Genomic DNA, 26,408 nt, shown 5'->3' with positions numbered 1-26,408 from the left:
GAGTGTCAAGGTTTTCGTGATTTTTTTTTTAACCATCTTCCACCTATGACCCAGAATGCTTTTCTAGGCTTCTGTCCCTGTGATGATGGCTGCTCCCCTTCCCTGCTGAGCGCTCTGATCTCAGAGAAGTGGGTTCATATTGCCTCACCATGAACACTGGTACAATGGAATATTACTCAGCCATAAAGGAACATGAAATATAGCATTTGCCAGTAAATGGAGGGAACTGGAGAGTATGTGCTAAGTAAAATAAGCCAATCCCACAAAACCCAAAGGCCAAATGTTCTCTCTGATATGCAAATGCTAACACAACATAAAGAGGTGGGGTGGGTTAGGGAACAATAGAAGTACTCTGAATTAGACAAAGGGGAATGAAGGGAAGGGAGGGGAGATGGGAATAGGAAAGACAGTACAATGAATCAGACATAACTATCCTATGTTCATATATGAATACATGACTAGTGTAACTCCATATCATGTACAACTACAAGAATGGAAAGTTACATTCCACGTATGTATAATATATCAAAATACATTCTACTGACACGTATAACTAAAAAGAACAAATAAAAAAGAGTACAATGGACATTTAATAGGAAAGCAGACAGAACCCATGATTGAGCCATAGGTAATTAACATCCAAGAGTGGGACAAAAGTAAATCCCAGTCAAAAAGAAATCAGGTAGCAAGACCTCACCTAAAATGTATCCACCTCCTGAGAAACTGAAAGTACAACACTGGATTCATGCTTCTTTATTAGTCAATGCAGGAGGCACCCTGAACTTGTAAATGGGGAAAGAACTGCTTAGAAACTTAATCAACAGAGGGTTTATAACATCTAGGGATGTCTGTGAAAATCATTTAAACTTCTAGAGCTGGGAAGGGATCTCAGGAATATTTTTATTATTTCTTAGATTGGCTGAATCAGGAAAATGAATGTCCTTCCTAGTTTGAGGGAGGAGTGCACACACATTGTATGCTAAAATTTTCACAGCATGGCCATGTTATTTTGCAATAGCACAAATCCCTAAGATTTATAATTCTAGCAATGAAAAAACATTTTAGCTATCAACTCATCTAAAGTCCTGATTTTCTGACTGGGAAACTGACCAGTCTGTGGTCACACAGCTAGGTATTCTTGTGTCAGAGCCAAAACTGGACTGGGAGGCCTGTTCCCAATGCACGATGCCCTGCCTACATAGAAGTGACTTCAAAATCACATCCCAGAGCCCCACACAAGGCTATTCATCAGTTTGGATTCTGTGTACTTCTTTGCTTAGAATTATATATCTTGAAAGGTTAAAGAGAGTTTTCAAAGTAAAAATTTGTTTTTCATTTTGAAGATGGAGAATTTAGAGACAGAACAGTTGTCAAACTTAGGTCTCCTGTCCTAATATTTTCTAGCTGACTTTCCTGTACCAATATTTTCCACAGAATTATAATCTGTGGGGTATTATCTGACCAGATGTACTTCAGAAATAACCTGTTAAATTTTGCTTTTACAATGCATTTTAGAGTTTGTAATATATTCACCGATCAAGATGGCTACAGAATCTGTTGCATTTCCTTAGCTCATTTGATCACAGAACTCTTGTATCAGAGGCAAGGTATCTAGGGATACCAATTTGGGACACAGATTTCCAAGTTACTGCCTTTCAAAACTGGGCTGCTTTCCTCTGCGTCCGTCTTATTGGGGGAAATTGAAACCCCATAAAAGACACAGGGGTTGCTTATGAGGAACTAGAGGAGTAGGGGCACTCTAGGGTCAGCTAGGTTTCCTTGGTCATTTCATTGGCTGGGGACAGTGGAGGAAAATGACTCAAATCTGCCCTGGGCGATCACTTGTTCCTACACACAATTCTTTCCAGCATGATGTCTTCTCTCTGTGGTTCTCTGAGCTCTTCTGGCATGAGAACTGTCCTACTGCCTTCAGATTTCCACTCTCCTGGCTCACGAGAATTCAGGAACAAAAGCATTGGGAGAGCAGGCATAATACACAAGGGAGCCTGGACCAAAGGCAAGGAAACTGTGACCAGTGCCTGAAACTCTCCTTCCACTGCCTCAGAGTAAACTCATTTACCCTGTTCTCCAAGATATATTCAAAAGGCTACTTGAAAACCAGCAAGGCTTTCTGGTTGCTGCCACAGGAAAAACAAAAAACAAAACCTGATCTGGGGAAATTCTGTTAATGCATTGTTTTAGCCAAGCAAATCTCTTGGTGCTTTGCATATCCTTGTGGACAAAACCAGTGGATATACTTGCAAAAAGTAATTGGAATTTATTCTTTCTCCTTGTCTTCTCCCTCTCACAATTACCCACAAAGCAACGCCCGTGACTGGTCCAGGAAACTTACCCAAAGGATAAAATCAAATACCAGCAAGAAACGGAAAGTCTCCCTGCTCTTTGACCATCTGGAACCAGAAGAGCTATCTGAGCACCTCACCTACCTTGAGTTCAAGTCCTTTCGAAGGATATCAGTATGTACCCAAGGGGCAGGAGAAAACCTATTCTGGGAAATTTCTAAAAATAAGCAGAGAAATTGAGCAAAGAGTTGGTCTAACTAACACTAGGGGCCCCAGCAGTGCTGGTAGGCTTTCCCAGTAAAACATCATACAGTCTAGAAAATCAGTACATCTGAGTTCCCCTGGTTTGCTTCTGCTGTGCTTCCATCTCACATTCTCCATACCCACTTCACCCCACCACAACACTCGCTCCAGTAATGCACTTTGGGCACGCAGGGACCTTGCACACGTGCATATGCGAGAATATACGCGCACACACACCCTCCCTCCCCATGATCATTAGGCTTCCGGAACTTCTTTTATATCTTCTTAAAAAAATAAAACTGGGATATGTCTTCCTAGAAGTTTAAATTCATTCAAGGGTAGGCTTTGAATGATTCTGGGAAATCCTAAAGTAGAAAAGATACTCCTAGCCTAACCCAAATATCCCTAAACCCCTAGAGTGGTGCTGACATGGCCCAGCAGTCATCATACTTCTAGAGATAAACTGTGCTGACCTTATCATTGCTACTGGGGCAACTAAGCAGAGCCAAAAGAAGTGGTGCTGGAGAAAGATTTCAGTATACTGCCAGGAACAGGGAGACCACACATGTGCATCCTCATGTGTCATACCGGAGCACACTGTTTCCATACAAGAGAAATTGTCAACATTTCAGGTGCCAACAGACCCTCATTGGCCAATACACCTTCCTAAGAACAGACACCATTACTCCACTCAGGCTCCACTCCTGACAGCAGGTACAGTTTTCAGCTTTGCTCTAAAACTAGGGAGTACTAAGATGCCCAGTGTATTCTAGAATGACCTATGCTCCCCAGATGAGAGAGGAGGCCTAGAGGCCTGATTTGAGCAAAGTCAGTACAGCTTACCAGAGTCAAGAGCCAGGGCTGGGACTACATCTCCTAGTCACTCAGCACCAATTTATTGAGCCTAGTTGCATCTGGAAAGAGACATGCCAACCAGGTTACAAAGGTTATTTCATTCTTTCCCATTATATTGACAAGACTTCTGTTGTCATCATAGCTGTTTGGCCAGCCAGCCAGGAACCCTCCATTCTACTTAGAAATAAGTCTGTATCTAAGTATTAACCTGTTCTTGGAGTCCCAGTCCCCTCACCTGCACCCCCAGAACTGAGCCCCGTTGTAAAGCTTCACTTGGGGAGTTTCCATTTGACAACGCCTCCCCTATCACGGGGCAGGACACCAGGCACAGCTGAGAGCCACTGAAAAGGGTTATTTATCACACTGGAAATCTGAGCTCTGCTGGGGAGAAACTGGCAGGGCTGTTCAGTCAGGCCTGCAGGACATCTGTTTGATGCCAGTGTTCAGATCATTGCAGGCAGAAGTGAAAAATCAGTTCAGAACAAGCAATCCTAGCCCATCTCCCTGGGGGTTGAACAAGTGTTCTATTTCGGACTGAAAACAAAAGTTTGAACCTTCATTTCTTTTTGAGTGGTTTGATTTGCTTTATAGAAGACTATTTCAGGGAATTTTTTTGTTTTCCCCACGTAGTCCTAAAGAGTTTTCCCACTTTTCTTTCCAACTGAGATTGAAAGGAAATTTATCTCTGCTGTGAACCTTGTTTGTTGCAATTCTTTAGCAGGGATGAGCCTATGGGGCTAATTCTTAAAAACAGCAGCAACAACCAGGGAATGCAATGGTGTCTCTACAGTGGGAGGCTATTCATTGGAATGAATCATGGCAACTTTTAACTTGTTTCAGACAAGTGTGTTTTTTATCCGCAGCCCAACACTTTTGGTTTCTGTGTCTTTCTTATGTCTCCTTAAAGGAGTAGTTTTGGTCCTACTCAGATTTCTCTACCCATCAGCAATCACCACACAGTAAAATGGTTACCTTGTTAATCTACAGCTCTTTTATTTAGGTTACATAATCTCATTGGTATTATAACCTCATTGCTTCTCATTGGTGTTATTTACTACTCTTAAGGCAAGACTAAGGCGTACTGCCGTAACACCCCCCAACACATGCACACACGTGCAATCTCAATGGTTAACAACGCAAAAATTCATTTTTCACTCTAAGTAATGTGGGACATGTCTAAACGGGTCAGCAGGGGCTCATCATTGACTCAGGACCCAGATGATAGCAGCTTCAACTTCTCAGGAATTGCCACTGTCTCTGTGGCAAACAAATGGCAATGTGGTAAATCATTCATTGGCTCCTAGATCTTTCCCTCAAATCCTGTGGTTATGCCACGTGGCCACACCTGCTTTCACTGGGAAGAGTTCAGACTGGGCATAGCACCAAAGACTCCCATGGGAGTATTGGAAGAAAACAGACCATTCCTCCCTCTTGGCTACACTGTGTGAGCAGAAAGACTCTTATGACAGGGACATAATGGCTACAGGCATCACATACCAGATCTTCCAGGACATTTCCAGTTTCACATATGCTGTTTTGTTGTAAACCACAGAAAATGCCATTGTCTTGTTTGGGAAACTATGGTCACTGAATATATAGTTAACCACATCTCATGTAACCCTTTCCTTTGGCCTCTGTTCAAGTTAGCAGAAGAAAATCCAAACAGGCTTGTTTTAGCATGAGATAATAATTATCCTATTAGCACCACTTTGCATATATATAGCACTTCAAAAAGTTAGAAGTGCTTTCCTATATTATCTTGTTTGATTGAGATAACTTCATGTCCTAAATAGGGGAAATTTTATTATCATATTTTTAAGAAAAGAAAATAGCTGGGAAAGATTTGTTTTTGTGAAGGGAATTATCTTTTTCAAATTTAGCAGCAGAGCCAGAACTAAGGGTGAGATAGTTCTACAGTGTTTTTAGAATCTAGAGGAGACACAAACAATATCCACTCAAAAACAACAGTTAGATTAATTAGGGTATGTACTTATCCACTGATGCCTAATTAATTTTCATGTAGAGGGGCCATGATGTGACTTCCCTCCCATCATTCCTTTTGGCCTCATGGCAAAGATGTAGAAGGGGAAGATACAAGTTTGTCTGTCCCATAGCATGTCCCAGCTACTACTGAGCAGAGCTGACTTGTCCCTCAGATTTCCCAGAATACCAGTGCACAGTCCTGATGGTTGTTTTTTCCCCCCCAGTTCTCTGATTATCAAAATTACCTTGTAAATAGCTGTGTGAAGGAGAACCCCACCATGGAGCGATCCATTGCCCTGTGCAATGGCATCTCCCAGTGGGTACAACTGATGGTTCTCAGCCGCCCCACCCCACAGCTCCGGGCAGAAGTTTTCATCAAGTTCATCCATGTGGCTCAGGTGAGTGGGTTAAGATATTTGCCTGGTCTCTGAGTTAAATCATCCATTCCCTTTCTTTCCAGCCTACTCTATCAGTTTGAGCTGTTCTTCCTGAACCATATAGGACCTTATGTGCTTCAACTGTCCCCTGATTTAGGTGTGATTTTTAAATTTTCTCACCCAAGGACAATGTGGAAGGCCATACAGGCCATCTCAGGATCCGGATTCACATGTAGATCTTTTAACATTTTTCAGAAGATGCTTACCTTTTTTTTCGCAAATCTGGCCCACATGGCAAAAGTCAAGGAAGTTCTGTTTTGCTGGAGCCAAACCAGCCTGGGTTTTCTTATGGGTATAAGGAAGACTCGTGGCAGAGAAAAGAGCCAGCCTCTAAACTCCCCTTATAACTCACATGTACAATGACTCTGCTGTCTTGTCTCTTGTGTCACAGAAACTCCACCAGCTACAGAACTTCAATACATTGATGGCTGTAATAGGGGGGCTATGTCACAGCTCAATCTCCAGGCTCAAGGAGACCAGTTCGCATGTCCCACATGAAATCAATAAGGTCAGTGCTACTATCTTCTCTCCGGCCCTTAGGAACATTCCCAACACTAGAACTATTTTCTCCTTAAGGTCCAGATCAGCATTTCCAAACCACACCACACCTTGTCAACCAGGGAAAGGACCAGGGAGGCAAACCCTAAGGAAATCCATAGGATGGGAAAGTTATAGATTTGAGAGTATTTATGATTCTGTCTGATCATAAGACAGTATCACTGCACACCTTCCTGCTGGGCCAGTTGAAATGATATATGTCTTTCCCATGTTCATAGGAAACTGAATATTCAGTCACCAACTTTACTGTTGATTCCCCTGACCCAGCTCCTTGCTCCAAAATGTTTTCCCAAAAGGAGTAAGGTTCAGTTAACCAAAGTTCAGTTTGCAAGTCAAGTGTATAGTGACATGTTAAAACTCAAGCTACCCAGAACACTTGGAGAATGACTTTCTGAATACTCACAGTTGGAGATGAGCTCTGTTTTGAGGTAAAGCTCCATAGAGGGCTTCATAAGGAAAGTAACATGCAAGAAGCTATTGTAACTCCACAGTTAAAACATGCGTCCCCCTTGCCAGCCACAAAGGCAGCACTTTCTGACATCACATTTCAAATGTTAAGAACTACAGTGTCCCTGGCTCAGGACTAAAGGGATACTTGTTATTTATTGTACCTCTGTACAATAAATAAAAATCTTCAGATTTTATTTTTGTGTGTGTCTGTGTATACTGGGCATTGAACGCAGGTGCCAACCACTGAGCAACATCCCCAGCTCTATTTTGTTTTTTATTTAGAGGCAGGATCTCACTGAGTTGTTTAGCACCTCACTTTTGCTGAGGCCGGCTTTGAACTTGTGATCCTCCTGCCTCAGCCTCGTGAGCCACTGGGATTACAGGTGTGTGTAACTGTTCCTGGCTGCCTCTTCAATTTTTATGCCAGGTGTTTATATTATTAATTTTTGAAAAGAAATAATTTGAATACAAAAATAATTAAACTCTACTTAAATTCTTTAAGTTATGTAGTAAAATCAAGTAAAGTGTGTAGTGTATTCTGTGACACTTGATATAGCCAGTGTTAGTTTGGAAGCCACTATCTCTACCTTTTAGATGAATTATGGATAGAGTGAAACCATGGCAGGGGATGAGAATAAGCAAGACAGCCATTACAGACAACATACCATATTCAGCGAGTACCTGTGACTGGTCTGTTCTACTTTGTAGGTTCTGGGTGAGATGACTGAGCTGCTGTCCTCCTGCAGAAATTATGACAACTACAGGCGAGCCTATGGGGAGTGCACCCACTTCAAGATCCCCATACTGGGGGTGCATCTCAAGGATCTCATTTCCCTGTATGAAGCTATGCCCGACTATCTGGAAGATGGGAAGGTGAACGTCCACAAGCTGCTGGCTCTGTACAATCACATCAATGAACTGGTCCAGCTGCAGGAGGTAGCCCCACCACTGGAAGCCAACAAGGACCTGGTGCACCTGCTCACGGTGAGGTTTATACTTGAGAACAATTTTTGTATGCCAAGCTTCATTCGGTACACCTCGCCAAATATAAGCAGTTAAGCCTCATAAAAACTCTATGAAATAGAACTACTATTTCAACTTTATGGATGGGGTACTGGGGCATAGACATAACTTGCCAAGAGACCACACATTATTCAGTATCAGAGCCTTGATGCAGACCCAGATGGGGAGATCCTTTCTCTTGAGCAGTGTGCCTTTTGGACTGCTAGGAGTGTTTCCTTACTCCCATGAAAGCAGTCTTAATCTCTTTAGGAGCAGCACAGGGCAAATCAGGATATAGCATTGGTAACAAGGGGAGACTGTGTGCTATCTAAAAACGGGGAGACAGTGAGTATAACAGGCAGGTTTGTTCTTTGAGTCCTGCTACTACTGGCTTAGAACCCTGCTCCTGGAGATGTCCAAGCCAAAGGGTAGGTGAACTCTTGTCAGTGGTGTGGAAACCAGGATTTGCATTTTGGGTGTGAGGTAACAAGAGCTGAGCTTCCTTCCTTCCAGACCTGCAATTCTGTGGTTCACTGATTGGGCGACTGTGGGCCCATACTGTCCAAGTCTGTTTCCTCTGTGAATTCAGAGGGGTTAGTCTCCAAAACACCTTCTAACTTCTCTCTCAGTTCTAAAATTATACAAGTTTTAACCCAATTCTTTTTGTGAAATGGAATAATGACCATAACCTCTTTCTACCTTGCAGAAACATTTCGATAGCACCCCAGGCTGAATCTTGGTGTTCTAGCCCTTTCTCTTTAGTTGCTGACCTTGGCTGATCTCTGCCTTGGACAAAATGAACAGGGGCTTAGATGGCTTATTGAGGCTTAGATGTTAAACCAAAATTATGAAATCATAGTTAAAAAGAGGGCATCCTGGGACTTCTCCAAAATTTAAAAACAATTTAACAAGAAATAACTAATGTTTGCCCCATTGCAGTAGCAGGTGTTACACTGGCCAAATTTTGTGAATTTTTAAAACAAACTGTTACATGCCAAGAAGATTAAACCACTGGAGAAAAGGAACCAGGAAAGGAACATGAGTCTCGGGGTAAGTACATGGCATCCTAGCAATTAACCCTGTTCTGCTTTGATCCACAGTTATCTCTGGATCTCTACTACACTGAAGATGAAATTTATGAGCTTTCCTATGCACGAGAGCCAAGGAACCACAGAGCCCCAGTGAGTTTCTCACATTAAAACTGGTGTGTGGTGGTACTTTACCAGTTGCTCCTCAAGTTAATTTATCTTAAGAAACAGAATTTTTTTGTTTCATAAGATATTCATAACAATGTTTCATAAGTATATTGTTTCTATGTGACAGCCTTGAGCTAGGAACAGAGAAAGCCTCTCGAAATGAGTGACACACAATTGCTGTTCATAAACAGCTTGTGATCGAGTTGAAGAGATGACTATGAACAGTAAAAACTATATACCATGAGAGCGTCTTGAGTGGTGGAATCAGTGGTTTACAAATTAGAGAAGGGAGATAGTACTATGAACTAGAGTGACACCATTTTCCTATGAAAAGTGTCCCCACATAAGTTGTTTTACTATGATTTGTTAATGAGGGGGAAGATATGCATACTAATGAGAAGCTTTACTTCTGTTTTCTGGCATGGGAGGTAGAATAGCCCCATTATTTCTGATGTCAGATTCAGACCTCACAGAAAGAGCAGTTTTGCTGGGTCTTCTGACCTCTTAATGTCCAGCAGTCCTCAAAATAGAACTTAGTCCTGGAACTGCACACCTTAGGAACCTCAAAGTGAGGTTATCGGCCCTGTCTCTCCTGCAGGCATGTAAAAGCATTTCAGTCTCCTTGGAAGTTTCCCAACCCCAAAATCAGTGCTCCTCAGGGAATAGCTGTCTGCACATAAGAAATCCAGCTGATCTATTTAAAGGGGCTAGATTTCACTGCCTCTACACAGAAAAATCAAGTTCTAGCTTCCTATTGTAATGAAAAATATTCACTGGAAATATTTAGTAGGTTCTATTTTCAGGGTGTCAGAGACACTTCAGTAAAAAGGTGAATTTCTCCTGTTTTTAGAGGAGATTTTAATTTGAGCTAAGCTTCAAATATTTAGGAATGGATTCTATCTCAGCTTATCCAGGGTTCAGTTTTTGTTTTTTTCTTATGTATCTTGATGCCTTTTAACTAGTTTTTTTTTTTTTTCTCATTCACCTCTCTATTAAAAAGTGACTAGAGGATAGAGCAAATTTAAATGATTTACTTTACTTTGTTGATAGCTCTGACAAGGGTTTAATGGAAAAGGAATGAAACTTGGGCACATTGAGAATTTTAAATTATCTGTAGCTGGAGATAATGCATGAGAAGTGCACTATAGCAACTGTAAAGCACAACACTGTTAATCAAGATTATTCGTACAGATTTCAGTTGCATGTGTACTCTATGCCACTGCACACAGCCAGGGCTTATCTATAGATGGAACTGTCAGGTAGTGGGAAAGGAAGGGGCTTTAAGTTGTAATACCACATTATGGATTTTTCTGAATATTTCATTTTAGCCACTAACACCTTCAAAGCCACCGGTAGTAGTGGACTGGGCCTCTGGAGTATCTCCCAAACCAGACCCAAAGACCATTAGCAAACACGTCCAGAGGATGGTGGATGTAAGTACCTCTGTTTCAACAGACAGAAACAAGGCATTAGTTTTGTGTGGGGGCAAGGATGAGGGAAGCACAGTGACAGAAACACAAAGGGGAGAAAGTCGAAACTCATTCCTGCAGGAGCACAAGGACCCTATTCTCATACTGTAGCTAAGGAATGGTTCAGAAGGTATAATTTGCTAGCACTTTGGTCTCATATGAGGCAGGTCTGACTCTCCTTAAAGGCCTAGCAAGAAAGCATGTCTGAAAGCTGGTTGACAGGGGCAAAGAGGAATTGGGAAAGGTCTGAGTATAGTAAGGGTAACAAGAATCTGAAACTGAGCATTGTGGCCCTACTTGGTTCAATTCTCCATGCTAACTGCAGAGGAGGGGCTCCATACTTGCATACTTCTGCCTGTATTACTATGGGCCATTCTTGTGTAACAAGAGAAGTCAAAGAGCACAACAATGAGGAACAGAGGATAAAAGTAGGGAGAAAGCACTTCCAACTCCACTGTTCATAGGAGCTTCTCAGAAAAGGCGTAATCTGAGCTGAGTGATGGCAGAAGGGCAGGGTGGAGGGAGAACACCCCTTATGCAGTGGACTAGCAGTGCAATGGCACAGCTGATTGCTAGTTGTCAAGAGCACCTGGCCACCCCTAAAGGCAAAGACCTGGGAAGCAACCTCTGCATCTTTGCCACAGCTCATGGAATGGATTCTATCTCAGCTTATCCAGGGTTCAGTTTTTGTTTCCTTGTTCCTCTCATTCAGGCTGTCAAAAGACTTGTCCCAACTGCCCCAGCCCCTTTATCACTTGGCTAAAGGGAGATTATGTTTCTCTATAGTAATCACCACAGACACTCTTTTTTTTTTCAGTCTGTCTTCAAGAACTATGATCATGACCAGGATGGATACATTTCTCAGGAAGAGTTTGAAAAGATTGCTGCCAGTTTTCCATTTTCCTTCTGTGTGATGGACAAAGACAGGTGAGGATGTATGTACAGGAATATGTTGTTATGAGCCTGCTGATAAGAACAGGTTTATAGGTGTTTCACTAGAAGAACCTGTAAACTCGTATGTGTTGCTGCTATGATTATGTAATGAATACTGGAGCTAAAAGAGTCATCAACTGAAGGTCTCTTTGCCTTCAGTTTGGACAACAGACCATGAAATATTCATGCTTTTAAAAATATCTCGAAATTGAAGATTCCATAAATCTGCTATCTTAGGAAGAGCCAACTACAAATAAGAAAAAGTTCAATCTTCCTTCTTGTTTCATCTTACAAATTATGGGAAAGAACTAATATTTATTCACATTTTGCATATTTACTTTTCTCAGTTATTATCTTCTATTATAATTCTTTATGAGAAACCAAATATATGGCTGTGGGTTCTAGTTATATACTGTCTAAAGTCAGACACTATAACATAAGTCATTTTTCCTCTCTAAAAATAAATTTTACATCATTTATTTTTCAAGTCTTGTAGATAGTGGTAAAGTCAGTTACCTCGTCTAGCCAAAGAATGGCTCTGGGACTGAGTAACCTGCTTTACCTACTTATTATATGTTGTCCTCATCACTATCCTTAGGATGAGGAGGGCTTGTGGAAGCAATCATCACGTAGTACACACTGTATTGCCACTGATGATAAAAGGTGAGTATCTAAGGCTAGAAGCCACCTGTGCCTCAACTCACATACTTGCCTGTCATGTGCTGGCAGGGAAGGCCTCATCAGCAGGGATGAGATTACAGCCTACTTCATGAGGGCCAGCTCTATCTACTCTAAACTGGGCCTGGGCTTTCCTCACAACTTCCAAGAGACCACCTACCTGAAGCCCACTTTCTGCGACAACTGCGCTGGATTTGTAAGTTATTGTTAGACTGTATTAGGGTTGAACTTGGTGAAGCGTACAGGACACTTAAGTGAGTAAGACAGGCATGGGCTTCACAATCCTTATAAATTTATCCCAGCTTAGTGCCCAAGCAACACGGAGAAGGACCTAGTCCTCAAGTGTATGGATTTTATTTGTGTTCACCTTGTCTTTCTTTTTCTCACTTTTTCTTATTCCTGGTAAATGAGGCCTGGGATAAATGGTACAACAATGGTGGACTTTGGATATACTTTTCGAAGTATCATATTCATGTGCTGTTTCAAATGCTAGAAAAAATATTAGATACCCTCCTTCCCCTGTCAAAACAAAACAAAACATAAAACCTGCCTTTAAGAGCTCACCTGAGCTCTCCCCTCCTTTATCCCACCCTGACCCAATAAATGTCCTCTAAACCAGGTTCCTGACCCAAGACCATATCCTTGTCTGTCAGTATGGAGTTCAGAGCAGCCTGTTGCTCCTGATTCATCCATTTCAGGCCTGCAGAAGGCCTGGATCATAAAAACACTAGTCAAGCTTGGCCAACAATGCTTTTTCCTGCTTTCAGTTTAAGGTCTGAGGAACAAGACAAGAAATAAAATAGGTGTCCTTTCTATTTAAGCTAGAGAGTAGAGTGAAGGAAAATGAATGAGTGTTACCCTGTAGCCTCACACCAGATAGATGAATGACATGTATATTCTCATTTGTCTCCTAGCTCTGGGGAGTGATCAAACAAGGATATCGATGTAAAGGTAAGACTCAGCTTTGTTGGCCACATTGTTCTCCCTAGTTTGAGGGACTCTCAACAGCAGAACTCGTCTATGAAGTCCACAACTTCTTGGTAGAGAAAGAACCTCATTTTCAAATTGGCTTCCCAAGAGCATTCTGAGAGGGACTGCCATCACACAGGAGAGAGGAATACCTGGGTGACCTGTGACACAGTTTGCCTTTACAAGATCCTCTCTCTACCTTGACTGCTCTGAAAATAGGGGCAGCTGATAAGAGACTGTTTTCATACTCTCATGGAAGGGTAGATTCCCAATAAAAGGACAATCCCTTCTGGAATATGATAGAAATGATTATAAAAGATTCTTGTCAGCTTTCCTTTTATCAGCAGATATCTCAGAACCTAAAGTGTCCTTCCTTGTGAGTAGGATAATTCAGGAATGGGAGAAAGTTTTATTTTTATTTTCATTTCTTTTACTGCAAGAAAGAAAAAGTTAAGACCTAGCAGCTGGGAGCTTCAGGGGATCTCCCTAGAGTAGGCAGAGTGTGCAGGATGACCTGGATACCATCTCTTCCCTCCAAGGTATTCTGCTTTTGATTCTGAGACTCACAGATAAGGGATATGATCAGCTTGTGAGGCCCAGGGTTTATCAAGAGAGAAGAATGCTGGGTTCATGGGGAATGTTAGGTATCCTAGCTCCAGAAGATAGGATAGACATGTTTGAAAAAGAGACCACTGGATGAGTTTGGTTGTGAGACCCTGGAGGAAACAGAAAGACTTCCTGACTAGGGTTTCTTGTCCACAGACTGTGGGATGAACTGCCACAAACAATGCAAAGACCTGGTGGTTTTCGAATGCAAGAAGCGAGCCAAGAACCCAGCACCTTCCACTGAGAATAGTACCTCTGTGGGGCCAATGCCCAACCTCTGCTCACTGGGAGCCAAAGATCTGCTCCATGGTAAGTAAACACTGGGAATGTTCATCTTGGAAAATATATAGGAAGAGTGGAGTGTGTGAGTAGGAAAGATCACCTCATGATTGCATGTCCAAGTTTCAGTAAATCTTAACCTCTACTGCTAGGCCAGCACTGATCCCTGCCACATTTTGAGTTTCAGCTCCCTGCCTATATCTCAGACATAAGGGTACTAGAATAATAGTGCAGGGTAGGCACAGAAATCAGGAGTTGCTAGTGTTTGCTGAGCACCTATACCAAGTGCAGACACTGATTTCTGGCCAAGATAGTGCTTCAAGTTAACAATTGTCCTACTCCACCCCCAAACCTAAAAACAGTAAGGTGAATGTGCATGTATATATAACATGATCTATGAACAATATATTAATTTAAAAGGAATAATCAAAGAGGAGCTAGTTACTCTTCTACTACTCAGAAATGTAGATAATAATAAGAAGTGAAAACTGAAGCCATAGGTTTTCTTGATTCCATTTGCAGAAGCAGGCAAATGCGGCTGAGTATTTTATTTCTGCAGAGTAACAGAGACCACCTTTGCATAAAAGGTGAACAGAACCAGACTCAACTACTTAAAACTGAGTTAGGAGACAGGAAAAAACTGCAACTGTCACTTAAGGCTATCATTAATTACAGGCAAGGCCATCCACTATGAGTGGCTACCTGTGATATTCCCATTTTTTTTTTTTCCCAGGATAGGAACCCCAAACCATTAAGACCTGGTCTTAGACTGGGGACTCAATGAGGACAGAAGGAAATAACTGTCAAAATTCTAGAAATAGAATAGTAGACACAAAAGGAAGAGAATAAGCTAAACTCTCAAGACAAATTTGCTGATTAAAATTCCAAATCATACAAGGACTAAGCAATCCTAGGACAAAGCCAAAAATTTCAACAATTGAGATATAAATGTGCTTGTGTCAAAATGCAAATAATAGAATAAGAAAGTGATTTTTAAACTGTCTCTGAGATTCCCCAGGTCCAAACTGCAAAGCAGCAGAAATGTCTGCCTCTGTCTACTTAGCAAAGATACTATACAAACAAGGAGCAGGTTAGAAACAACGCAGAAGGGTATGTGCCAAGAGTCAAATAGACTGCAGTGACACAAATGACAGGAGTACAGAAAAGAGAGACTATTATCCTCCATTCAAACTGCTTCCATCTTAGCATTAATAATTATTTTCTGGGATAGCACACCTGCTTATCAAATCAAAACTGCCAATGACTTTTCCTTAGCCCATCACCTCACTGTAAATTTTTTTTATGGATGAATTTTCACTTCTTGAAATTTATAGCCTTTTGGTTTTTATAACACAGCAGTGTCTTGGAACTCTTTCTGTAATTTTAGTTTGTTGCTTTTTTCTTATTTGCCTTCTTTTATTCTAAGCTGCTTGTATGTATAGGAATTTGAACAAAATAATAGATGTTATATTCATAATTGGGGAAATGTGATTGGTAAAAATAGTATAACTGGGTTAAAGAAAAGTAAAAGAATAGGGGAGTTCAGATGGCTAAATAGAGGCACCTAGCACCAATGTAACAGGTATACAGCTGCATTTTCAGTACAGTGAATGTGGGAGTAAACTGGAAACAAGAAAAACAAAAACCTTGTAAGATTCAGAGATGAAGAACAACAGCAGAGTAAGAGAAACAAATATTCCAACACTTGCCACATGGCTCCACAGCCAGGAGAGGGGAAATCTCCCCTATGCAGGGGTAAAGGTGAAAAAGTTCCAGAAAACTCTTATCGGTACAGATACTGACAATCCTAGCTAACGGAGGGCTTCACAACCCTCTAAGGATTGCAGTCTAACTACAGAGTGTAACCTGAGATTTGCACAGCAGACTTGCTTTGGAAAAGGATTTTGCATCTCCTAGTGAACCTCCAGAATGTTGCAGCAAGAAACCATCTTAAGAAGGGAACTGTTGTTTGAATTTGGACTGCTCTAAGGGTCAGAAAACCTTGCATATGACCAATTCTGGGAACCTCATAGATACTCCACTGCAATGATTCAGTTCATTGCTGCCTCATGAACCAAATGTGGTTCAGTAGAGTGTCTCCGATTCAAATCTGCTGAGTGCCCTGCACAGCAGGGGATGGATATTGCTACACAGGAACAGAAGGTACTGCTCTCAAGAACCAGGAAATCAGGAAGCCTGCCCTGCTAGCCCAGGGGCATGACCAATTGCATGCAGATTCACACCGGTGCCAGGACTGAAAGCAGATGAGCCCATCACTAACAGGAAAGAGCTGTGGTTCCACTGCTGTGTGCTGGGCTTTTTTCTTTCTTTTTTATTTGTAAGCCTAGGGATTGAATCCAGGGGAGCTCCTCTACTAAACTACATCCTCAGCCCCCTAAGACAAAGCATCTAAGTTGCAGACGCAGATCTTAAGCTTGGGACCCTCCTGCCTGCCTTAGCCTCCCAAGTCACTGGGATTATAGGTGTGTACCACCACACTCATGGAGCTATGGAGCACTCCAGCTGTTCCTCCCCACCCCACAACATGACCTAAAGAGGTCTAGATAGAAACTGCCTGGCACCAGCCATGTTCTGCCCTCATTCATGGGGGCCTTCTGCTGACAGAGTTGAGGGGTGGCCCTGGCAGTCACTCTGTTCCTTGGCACACAAGTCAAGGGAGACTTTGAGAGAAATTTTGCCTAGTTTCAACTGGGACACAATTCTACTCACTCCCTGGTAGAAACTACAGCTAAAGAGTGAGGGGATGCAAAGCCCCAGCTGTCACCCAGTCCCCTGGCACACAACTAAGGGTTCCTGCTCCTAGGTGGGCATGCCACAGTAGCAGCAGACAGAAACACTACAAACCTTTCCACCACTGGCTACTCCTGCACCTTTTTTGATCACACACTGCTGGCAGGACTGGGTGTAAGTTCCATGGAGGGGTTGCTGTGATTCCTGTCCCCATCTATCCTGGTAAAGCACCTAGGTCAATACCACTGTCTGATCAGAAGTTAAATACTTCAGGTCCCGTGTCAGAACTGATGCAACCAATACCAAATACTCTTACAAGTAACAAAGCCAGTATCACCAGTGCCTGAGCAAACCTCTATCATATAACAGGGACCACCACTTCTATAGTGGCAGTAGCTACAAAGTGTGCAACCCACACTCTATGCTGTCTATACCATACCTGATTTGAACCATTAGTGTGTCCCATTCTTAAATGAGCTGCAGAGACAATGGGTCTCTATGACTTGAACACAGTATCTACATTCACTAATCACAGCCAAAGAAACTTCAGGGAGACTACACCATGGTGCCCAGCTGGAAATAAAGTCATCATTTCATAATAAACCAATACCCTAAGACACATTTCAGGAGAAAGCTGCTTATAAAGAAAGCTACTCCATAAAAGTGGTAGAGATGTCAGATCTACCAGAAGGACAAATTTCAACAGAGGAACACAAGAAATATGAAAAAACAAGGTACTATGACACCCTCCAAAAGATCACATCTTTCTAGTAACAGAGTACAAAGAAACCAAAATGGATTAAATGCCTCATAAGTCAAAAGAATGATTTTTTAAAAGCTTACTAAGATCCAAGAAAATATAGCTATATAGCTAAAGTAGGAAGAAAATGTAGGATATGAATGAGAAATTCCACAAATAAATAGAGATTCTAAAAAAGAACCAAACAGAAATCATGGGAATGAAGAGGTCAATAAATGAAATAAAAAATTCAGCTGAAAGCCGTGATAACAGTAGATCAAGGGGAAGAAAGAATATCAAAGCTTAAAGACAAGTCTTTTGAAATGACACATTTAGACAGAAAAAAAAAGAAGAGAGCATTCAAGATCTTAAGACAACATTAAACAATCAAACATCTGCATCACTGGAACATTCAATGTGAGGAAATGAAGGTTAATGGGGGTAGAAAACTTATTAAATGAATAAAATCACAAAATTGCCCTTATCTAGAGAAAGATATGGACATCCGTGTATAGGAGGTTTATAGAACTCTAAATAGGAGATCAGAAAAGATATTTTCTACGGCATTATATTCAAACTATCAAAATACAGGACAAAGAAGTAACTTTAAAATCTCAAAAGAAAAGCACCCACTCACATTTAAGGAGTTCCCCATTAGACTAACAGATTTCTTAGCAGAAAACCTATAGGCCAGGAGGGAATGAATATTCCAAGTTCTGAAAGAAAATAATTGCCAACTGAGATTACTATACCCAGCAAAGGTATATCCTTCAGAAACAAAGACCTTCTAAGATGAGCAAAATCAGGGAATTCTGGACCAACAGACCTGCCTTACAAAAGATGCTTTAGGGAGTCCTATATCCCTAAGTGAAAGAAAGATGACTACCATAATGATAGCATTAAATTCAAATCCCACTAGAAGAGTACATACACAAGAAAGAAACAGAAAAGAAGTAACCATTACAATATGGAAAACCATCAAATCACAAAGATGATTAAAAGAGGGAGAAAAGAACAAAGAATATGCAAAACAACTAGAAGAAACTCAACAAAATGACAAGCACAAATCTTTATCTTTCAATAACCTTGAATGTAAATGGACTAAATTCTCCAATTAAAATATACAGCCTGGCTGAGTGAATAAAAACAAGACCCAACAATATGCTACCTACAAGAAACTCACCTCACTAGTATAGATAAACAGTCAGACTTAATGTGAAAGGATGGAAAATGATATTTTAAGAAAATGGAATTGTAAAGCAAGGAGGCATAGCTGTACTTATATTTCTGACAAAGTAAACTTTAAAAGTTGTAAAAAGAGACAAATAAGCTCACTATATAATGATTAAAAGATTAAGTCCTCAAGAAAATATAGCAGTTGTAAATCTATATGCACCAAATGCCAGAGCAGCCAATTTAATAAGATAAACATAACTAGATCTAACAGGATAGGCTCTAGTACAATACCTCACTCTCATTAATGGACAGATACTAACCCCCTCAAAATCAACAAAGAAACATCAGAGTTAAATTCTATCATAGATCAAATGGACTTAATAGACATTTATAGAACATTCCAACAGCTTCAAATTATAGATTTTTTTCATCAGAACATGTTTTCTAGAATAGATCAAGTACTATCAAGGCCACAAAACAAGTCTTAAGAACCACATATCTTTTCTGATCATAGTGGAATAAAACAAGAAGCAATAAGAGAAACTTTAGAAATTATATGAGTACACAGAGGCTGAACAACACATTGAATGAACAGTGAGACATCGAAGAAGTCAGAAGGGAAATTTAAAAATTTCTTGAAGCAAATGAAAATGAAAACACAACATACCAAAACCTGTGGAATGCAGCAAAAGCAGCACTAACATGGAAATTTCTAGCAATGAATGCCTACATTAAAAAAAAATTTTTTAAGAAAATTTCAAATAAACAACCTAATGATGTATCTCAAAGGCTTAGAAAAGAACAAACCAGACCAAAAATTAAGGGGAAAAATCAGCAGAAATAAATGAATGAATAAAAAAAATAACAAAGCATCACTTACTCAAAAGGTTCTTTGTAATAAATAAACAAAACTGGCAAATCTTTAGATAAACTAAGAAAAAAGTGAAGACCCAAATAAAAAAAAAATTAGAAGTTAAAAAGGAGACATTACATCTGACATTACAGACATACAAAGGATTATTAAGGATTATTTGAAAAAAAACATGTTAACCAATTGGAAGATCTAGAAGAAATAGACAAAGTTATATGACCTACCAAAACTGAACCAACAGGATACAAAACCTGAACAAACCTATAACAAGTAATGAGACAGAATCAGTTAAAAAACACAAACACAAACATCTCCCAAAAAAGAAAATCCCAGAATTGGAAGCTTCACTGCTGAATTCAACAAATTTTTAAAGAACTAACACCAATGCTTCTCAAATTGTTCCACAGAATTAAGAGAGGGAGCCCTGCCAAATACATTCTCTGAGACTAGCATTACTGTGTCACTAAAACCTGACAAGGACATAACAACAAAAAAACTACAGACCAATATCCCTGAGGAATATCAATATAAAAATCCTCAACAGAATAGCATCTCAAATTCAACAGCACATCAAAAATATTCTACACCATGACCAAGTTGGTTTCCTTCCAAGTATATAAATATGGTTCAACATTCACAAATCAATAAATATATCACAAACAGAATGAAGGATAAAAGTCATGATCAACTCAACATTTGAAGAAAAAGCATTTGATTAAAATGCAATATCCTTTCATGGTAAAAACCTTGAACAAATTAAGTACAGAAGGATCGTATCTCAATATTATAAAGTATATATATGACTGGTCCACAGCCAACTTCATACCAGTGGGGATAAAATTAAAGCATCTTCTCTAAGATCAGGAACAAGACAATGGGAACTACTCTCACTTATTCAATAAGTACTAGAAGTTTTAGAGCAATCAGGCAAAAGTACATGTAAGGGGGCCAGTCATATATATACTTTATAATATTGAGATATGATCCTTCTATACCTAATTTGTTCAATGTTTTTACCATGAAAGGACATTGAATTTTAATCAAATGTTTTTTCTGCAAATATTGAGTTGATCATAATGATTTTTATCCTTCATTCTGTTTGTGATGTTTATTGATTTGCAAATGTTGAACCATTTTTGTAGGATATTTCTGATGTGCTGTTGAATTTGAGATGCTATTTTGTTGAGGATTTTTGTATTGATGTTGGGTAGCACGGACACTTTAACAAATTCTTCCAATCCATTACATTACAAATACAATGTAATCCCATCAAAACACCAATGGCATTCTTTACAGAACGAGAAAAAAATAATCCTAAAATCCATACATAAGCACAAAAGACCCCAGATAGCCAAAACAATCCTTATTATATCAAATTTAAAAGTTTCTGTATAGAAAAAGAGTGAAGAGATAATATGCAAAAAAATCTTCCAGCTGTTTATCTAGTTAATATCCAGAATATATAAAGAACCTAAAAAACTTTACCAAAAAACCACAAATAATCTAAGTTAAAAAAAAAAAAAATGGACACATTATCTGAGTACATTTCTGAAGAATTATAGAAGGCCAATAAGTATATTAAAACATGTTCCATATCATTAGCCACTAGAGAAATGCAAATCAAAACTGTGAGATGGGCTGGGGATGTGGCTCAAGCGGTAGCGCGCTCGCCTGGCATGCGTGCGGCCCGGGTTCGATCCTCAGCACCACATACAAACAAAGATGCTGTGTCTGCCGAAAACTAAAAAAAATAAATATTAAAAAAATTCTCTCTCTCTCTCTCTCTCTCTCTCTCTCTCCCTCTCTCTTTAAAAAAAAACAACAACAACAAAAAAAACTGTGAGATACCATTTCATCCCAGTTAGAATAACAATTGAAAAAAAAAACACTAACACATGCTAAAAAGGATATGTTAAAAAAGGAACTCTTATACACTGTTAAGGGGAACGTCAATGAATACAAACATTACAGAAAGGAGTATGGAGGTTCCTCAAAAAACTAAAACTAGAACTACCATATAATCTAGGTATCTCATTTCTTGGCACATATCCAAAGAAAATGATGCTAGCAAATGAAAAATATATCTGTCTGCCAAATTTACTGCAGCACTATTCACAGTAACAAAGATATGGAACCAGCCTAGGTGACTGCCAAGATGAATGGATAAAGAAAATATGGTATATGAACACAACTGAATGTTATTAGGTCATAAGGAAAAGTAAATTGTTATTTGCAGCAAAATGGATAAAACAGGAAGATAACATGTTAATCAAAATAAGCCAGACATAGAAACATATTGCATATTATCTTTTGTATGTGTAAATTAAAAAAAAAAAAAGTTGACTTAAAAGTAGAATAGTGATTACTAGGGACTAAGAAGTGGGGGTCAGGGGGAGGGTAGAAGAATGGGTAGTTGGACATGATCGATCATCAATATGTACATTTAATATGCATTGATTTAAAAAGTAGGAAAATAAGTCAAGTTTGGCGGCATACCTATAATCCCACCTATTCAAGAGGCTGAGGTAGGAGGATCAAGTTTGAGGCCAGCCTGGGCAAGTTAGCAAGACCCTGACTCAAAATAAAAACATAAGAAAATAAAAGGTTGGGATGGATGTAACCCAGTGCCTAGCATTTGTAAGGCCCGGCATTAAATCCAATGTCTTAACTAAAAATTCTATAACAGGAAAAAAACAAAAATTTTAATACAAATGTACACTTTCACATAGTCATATCATTCCCCAAAGTTTGGAAGGTAGGATTTTTTCATCCCCATTTAATGAAATAATCCAAAATTTGTGTGTAAAGTATTGTCTAGGACATAATAGGACTTTTCAGAGAACCCACACTTACTGCTGAGACTTTGCAAACGATAAACTTAGATGATCTGCAGTTTACCTTAAAGCCTACCATTCATCTCAAATACTCTACTTTTCTAGGAAATTCTCTTTATGGTTAACATTTCCATGCTGAGACCTAGGGAGGTATATTGGTTCAATGAAAAGACCCAGAATGACACATCTGTTCTTTTGCATCAATATCAAACAAGAGTAATATATTTTGGAACATACTTCCACAAAGCTAACTTTTCCCTCATATTTAAGCTGTGTCTATTATACAAATGGGATCTTTTCTGAATTGATGAAACTTTGCAGCATTCAGACAGGGATTCCAACTTACCTACAGAAACACTAACTCTTCAGGCAACCTTTTTACAAACAGGAAAAAAGGCTGTAGTTTGAAATCCCTGGGTTTCAGCCTCCACTTACCCCCTGCATGGATACCTGCAAATGAAGGCTATTTGGAAATGGGGAGTTCCTGTAATAGCAAGACATGTGTCATGTGAAACTCATGTGAGTATCTTGAGTCTCTACTTTTCTGAGAATACTAACTCACTGTGTGTCTTCCCATAGCACCTGAGGAAGGCTCTTTTACATTCCCTAATGGAGAAATGGTGGAACACAGTGAGGAGAGTAAGGACCGAACAATCATGTTGATGGGAGTGTCCTCACAGAAGATTTCAGTTCGTCTGAAGAGAACTGTTGCCCACAAGACCACCCAGACTGAGTCACTTCCTTGGATTGGCAGTGAGGGCCCTTCAGGTCACTTTGTGTTGTCTTCTCCAAGGAGGACAGCCCAGGACACCCTTTATGTGCTTCCCAGTCCCACATCTCCATGCCCCAGCCCAGTCTTGGTCAGAAAGCGGGCTTTTGTCAAGTGGGAAAATAAAGAATCCCTCATAAAATCAAAAGAAGAGCTCCGTCACCTCAGACTCCCAACCTACCAAGAGCTGGAACAGGTACCTGTTCATTTCACTATTTTTCAGAGTCTTGTGGTAAAGTACAACTAAACAGGGCAGAACATGTAGATTCTGAAGATTCAACTTGGATTATTACTAATAGAATAAAGGAGGGGAGGGAAAAAGGGAAGAACAACATTGCCAATTATAGGCAATAAGCCATTTTAGAAACAAGGAAGCAAGGATATATTAGTTTTAACATTATCCCCCATTTTATTAAAGTGGAGGAGTGCTTGTCTGCCTTTTCCCAAAACATCAAGGTTTGCAATACATGTTGGAAGACATACAGCAGTACAAACATCCACGTAGTTAGAATTTCTAATTCTACAGACTATACAGTGAAACTGCCCAGTCGGCCTCAGGATTCCCTGCACTGTTCTCAACATCACACCTTCCCTGTCAGACTCCACAGAACAGAATTAGGGAAACTTTTGAAGAAACAAGTTAGATATGTTTGCGAAACTCTTGATTTGATGCCTGGAATGAACATAATATTAGGAAAAACATATGAAAACAAAACAAGAGATTTCCTGGATAAAAGGGAAGACTTCTTATTTAAAGTATTAAAATTCACTTTAGGAATCAAGTGACCAACCATGGTTACACAAAGCCCTTTCTCCTTACAGGTAAAAGTTACCAAACAGAAGTTTTATAAACAGTGAAAGAAAGCTTGAAAAATAAACTTGATTAAAGTTAAAAGGACTTTGGTCTTGGAGGCAAAGATTTGTTTCCAATCCTAGATGTTTCTTTGGTCCTCTGTAAAATACAAAAATGGAATTGCATGCTAAAGTTTCAAATCTTGGAATTTTACATGCCTATGAACTCAATAATGTAGCTAGCAGAAAGATTTCAGATAAATTAGGTCCAGGATAATTCCTACCCAGGACCAGCAAACCCCCTAAACATTTTCATGGTTGCTCTCTTTATTTTTACCCATGCCAAAGAGACTTCAGGACCGTAATTCAGTAGGTACATTTTAGAGTAACAATAACGTGTCCCACTTTTCAATTAAATAAAATCCTTATAAAGACTTGTTTGTAATTTGACAATTCTATCCACAAGAAACTAGTTAAATTATACCAGTATTTTAAAGTAGCATGTAATATATGAATAGAAGTATGAATAAATATGACATGTTGTTTTAGTCTACGTCTACCTCTGAATCAGCATGGGAGAAAAGAAAAAGCAAAGTTTCTTGGGTCACCTGTACCCAAGTTCCAATCTCCAGTCTGACACTATATAGCAATGTTTTCTGCTTCTATTAAAATCTAGATCTACCACCTATTTTCAGAGTGAGTGGAGGGTTAAGATAGTCTGTCATCATGTAAGAAAGCATGAGCACATACTCAATATTATATGGTAGCCAATGGACAGCAAACCAGGTAATTCAGGCTGAAAAACAACCCAATTTATCCTTAATTGTCCAGACACCACCCACATATTCTTTTGGTATAATCAGTGCAATGCAATCTATGAACACTGGCTTCAAGATCAGAAGCTTGGAAATAAACTGATGACTCTGTAATTAAATCTCCACAAATTAGATCACTAAATCCCAGTTTAGGGGGTGCAGTAAAAATTTTTATCTTCATCAAAAGGATATACTAGTTTCAATGACTTGGAGAGGGTCTTAGATTAAATAAACTATAACATAGAATCTGCAAGCACTTCTTTCACAGCTCAGATCTCATCAGACTCTTTTTTCTGCCAAGTTAAGATCTACTACACAATGTCTAAAGGTTTTGTCATCCTCCACCCACTGCCCAGGAATGGTTTATTCTGCTTGTTAGCCACTCACATCTGTGATATGATAACAAAGACTAATTGCTGTTTGTACATGCTTATTTAATATTTACATGTTATTTTATATTCAGGGCAAAATAACTATTTTTAATTCTCAACCATAGTGAATAGGAGATGCCGATCAAGTGTAGTGCTTCCAATACTTTAACTGATTTGCTATTCATTGCTGCTTTATTAACATACCTTATTCTCCTTTCCCTTTAGGAAATAAATACCCTGAAAGCAGATAATGATGCCCTAAAGATCCAGCTGAAATATGCACAGAAGAAAATAGAATCTCTCCAGCTTGAAAAAACTAATCATGTCTTAGCACAAATGGAGCAAGGTGACTGTTCTTAGCCCAGAAACTCAAGAAGCACAATTTGTAGATGAGTATACTGGAGATCTATTCTTTCACTGATTAACCTTACATGGACTGTTTAAAGAGGGTACTTTAAAAAGGAAAAGCAGTTTTTGTTATTTGTTTTTACCTTTAAGATTCCTAATTTGTAGCACGGTTTCCTCTTTTAATCAACTGGCTCAAAGGGGAGGAAAGCTGAAGAATGAGAAACTTTTGGTATTCATACTAAAACTTTTTTCCCTTTCTGGGACTAACACCAAAAGTGTGCTAAATTATGATTACAGTTTCCTGAAAGGGTAGCATGTCATGTGGCATGCTCAACTGATTCTTCTTAAAAACTAAAATCTCTGGAAAATGAATTTGCTTCCTTCCCTGAGTTTTCTGTAAACTAAGGAATTTAATTTGTTCTACCCAACTTTTTTGTTCATAATGAAAAAATACCCAATTCCAAAGCAGATTGACTCCTACATGCCAGCACTCCTTGTGAATCTGGTTTCTGCTTCACTACCTCAGACCTAATCAATTAGCTTCTTTCCCCTCCTTTCTCACTGTGCTCATATACACGAGCATATCTACCTAGAAATAAATTTCCAGAAATGCAGCCATGGCTTTTTAGGGACCTAGTAAACAACACAACATTATCCAATTGCAGGTCTGCAGGTCAACTCATTGTTCTAGTCTTAAGTCATTATAGGTAATCAAATCCAATACCTGGAATCATAGCTATTCCCATCTCAAACATGACTGGCTTAATGAGCTAAAACAATGTAAACATGTTTGTCCTCATATATTCTACAGTGGATAGAATTAGGAATTTATGGTAAGAAACAGTCTCTGAAGTATATTTAAATCATGTTCCATCTTTATCTTTTAAGTAAACAATTTTTAAAGTCCTCTTTTGAACTGAATTTGTGCTTAAACTGTCTTTACTAGTAATACTATCTAGAAATAAGCTAATTGAATTAGTG

The 26,408-nt window shown here is 39.4% G+C and overlaps 1 protein-coding gene across 2 annotated transcripts in view; it reads left to right on the top strand.

The window, feature by feature from the left end:
* Rasgrp1 (RAS guanyl releasing protein 1) overlaps positions 1-26,142 on the top strand; it is a 68,601-nt gene extending 42,459 nt beyond the window's left edge. The window contains exons 6-17 of one of the 2 annotated variants that reach the window (XM_076848479.1): positions 2,324-2,477; positions 5,609-5,782; positions 6,213-6,329; positions 7,538-7,813; positions 8,932-9,012; positions 10,356-10,460; positions 11,314-11,423; positions 12,159-12,303; positions 13,022-13,058; positions 13,839-13,991; positions 22,912-23,297; positions 25,305-26,142. In XM_076848479.1, the coding sequence (XP_076704594.1) occupies positions 2,324-2,477; positions 5,609-5,782; positions 6,213-6,329; positions 7,538-7,813; positions 8,932-9,012; positions 10,356-10,460; positions 11,314-11,423; positions 12,159-12,303; positions 13,022-13,058; positions 13,839-13,991; positions 22,912-23,297; positions 25,305-25,439 (1,873 nt within the window). In that variant the 3' untranslated portion in view covers positions 25,440-26,142. The remainder of the gene's footprint in view (positions 1-2,323; positions 2,478-5,608; positions 5,783-6,212; positions 6,330-7,537; positions 7,814-8,931; positions 9,013-10,355; positions 10,461-11,313; positions 11,424-12,158; positions 12,304-13,021; positions 13,059-13,838; positions 13,992-22,911; positions 23,298-25,304) is intronic. The other variant, XM_076848478.1, reaches the window with a different exon arrangement.
* The last annotated feature ends 266 nt before the right edge of the window (positions 26,143-26,408 follow it).

The sequence above is a fragment of the Callospermophilus lateralis genome, chromosome 3, assembly GCF_048772815.1.
Source record: "Callospermophilus lateralis isolate mCalLat2 chromosome 3, mCalLat2.hap1, whole genome shotgun sequence".
Lineage (NCBI taxonomy): Eukaryota > Metazoa > Chordata > Mammalia > Rodentia > Sciuridae > Callospermophilus > Callospermophilus lateralis.
Note: the sequence above shows the minus strand (reverse complement) of the source record. Positions and strands in the feature narration are given on the sequence as shown.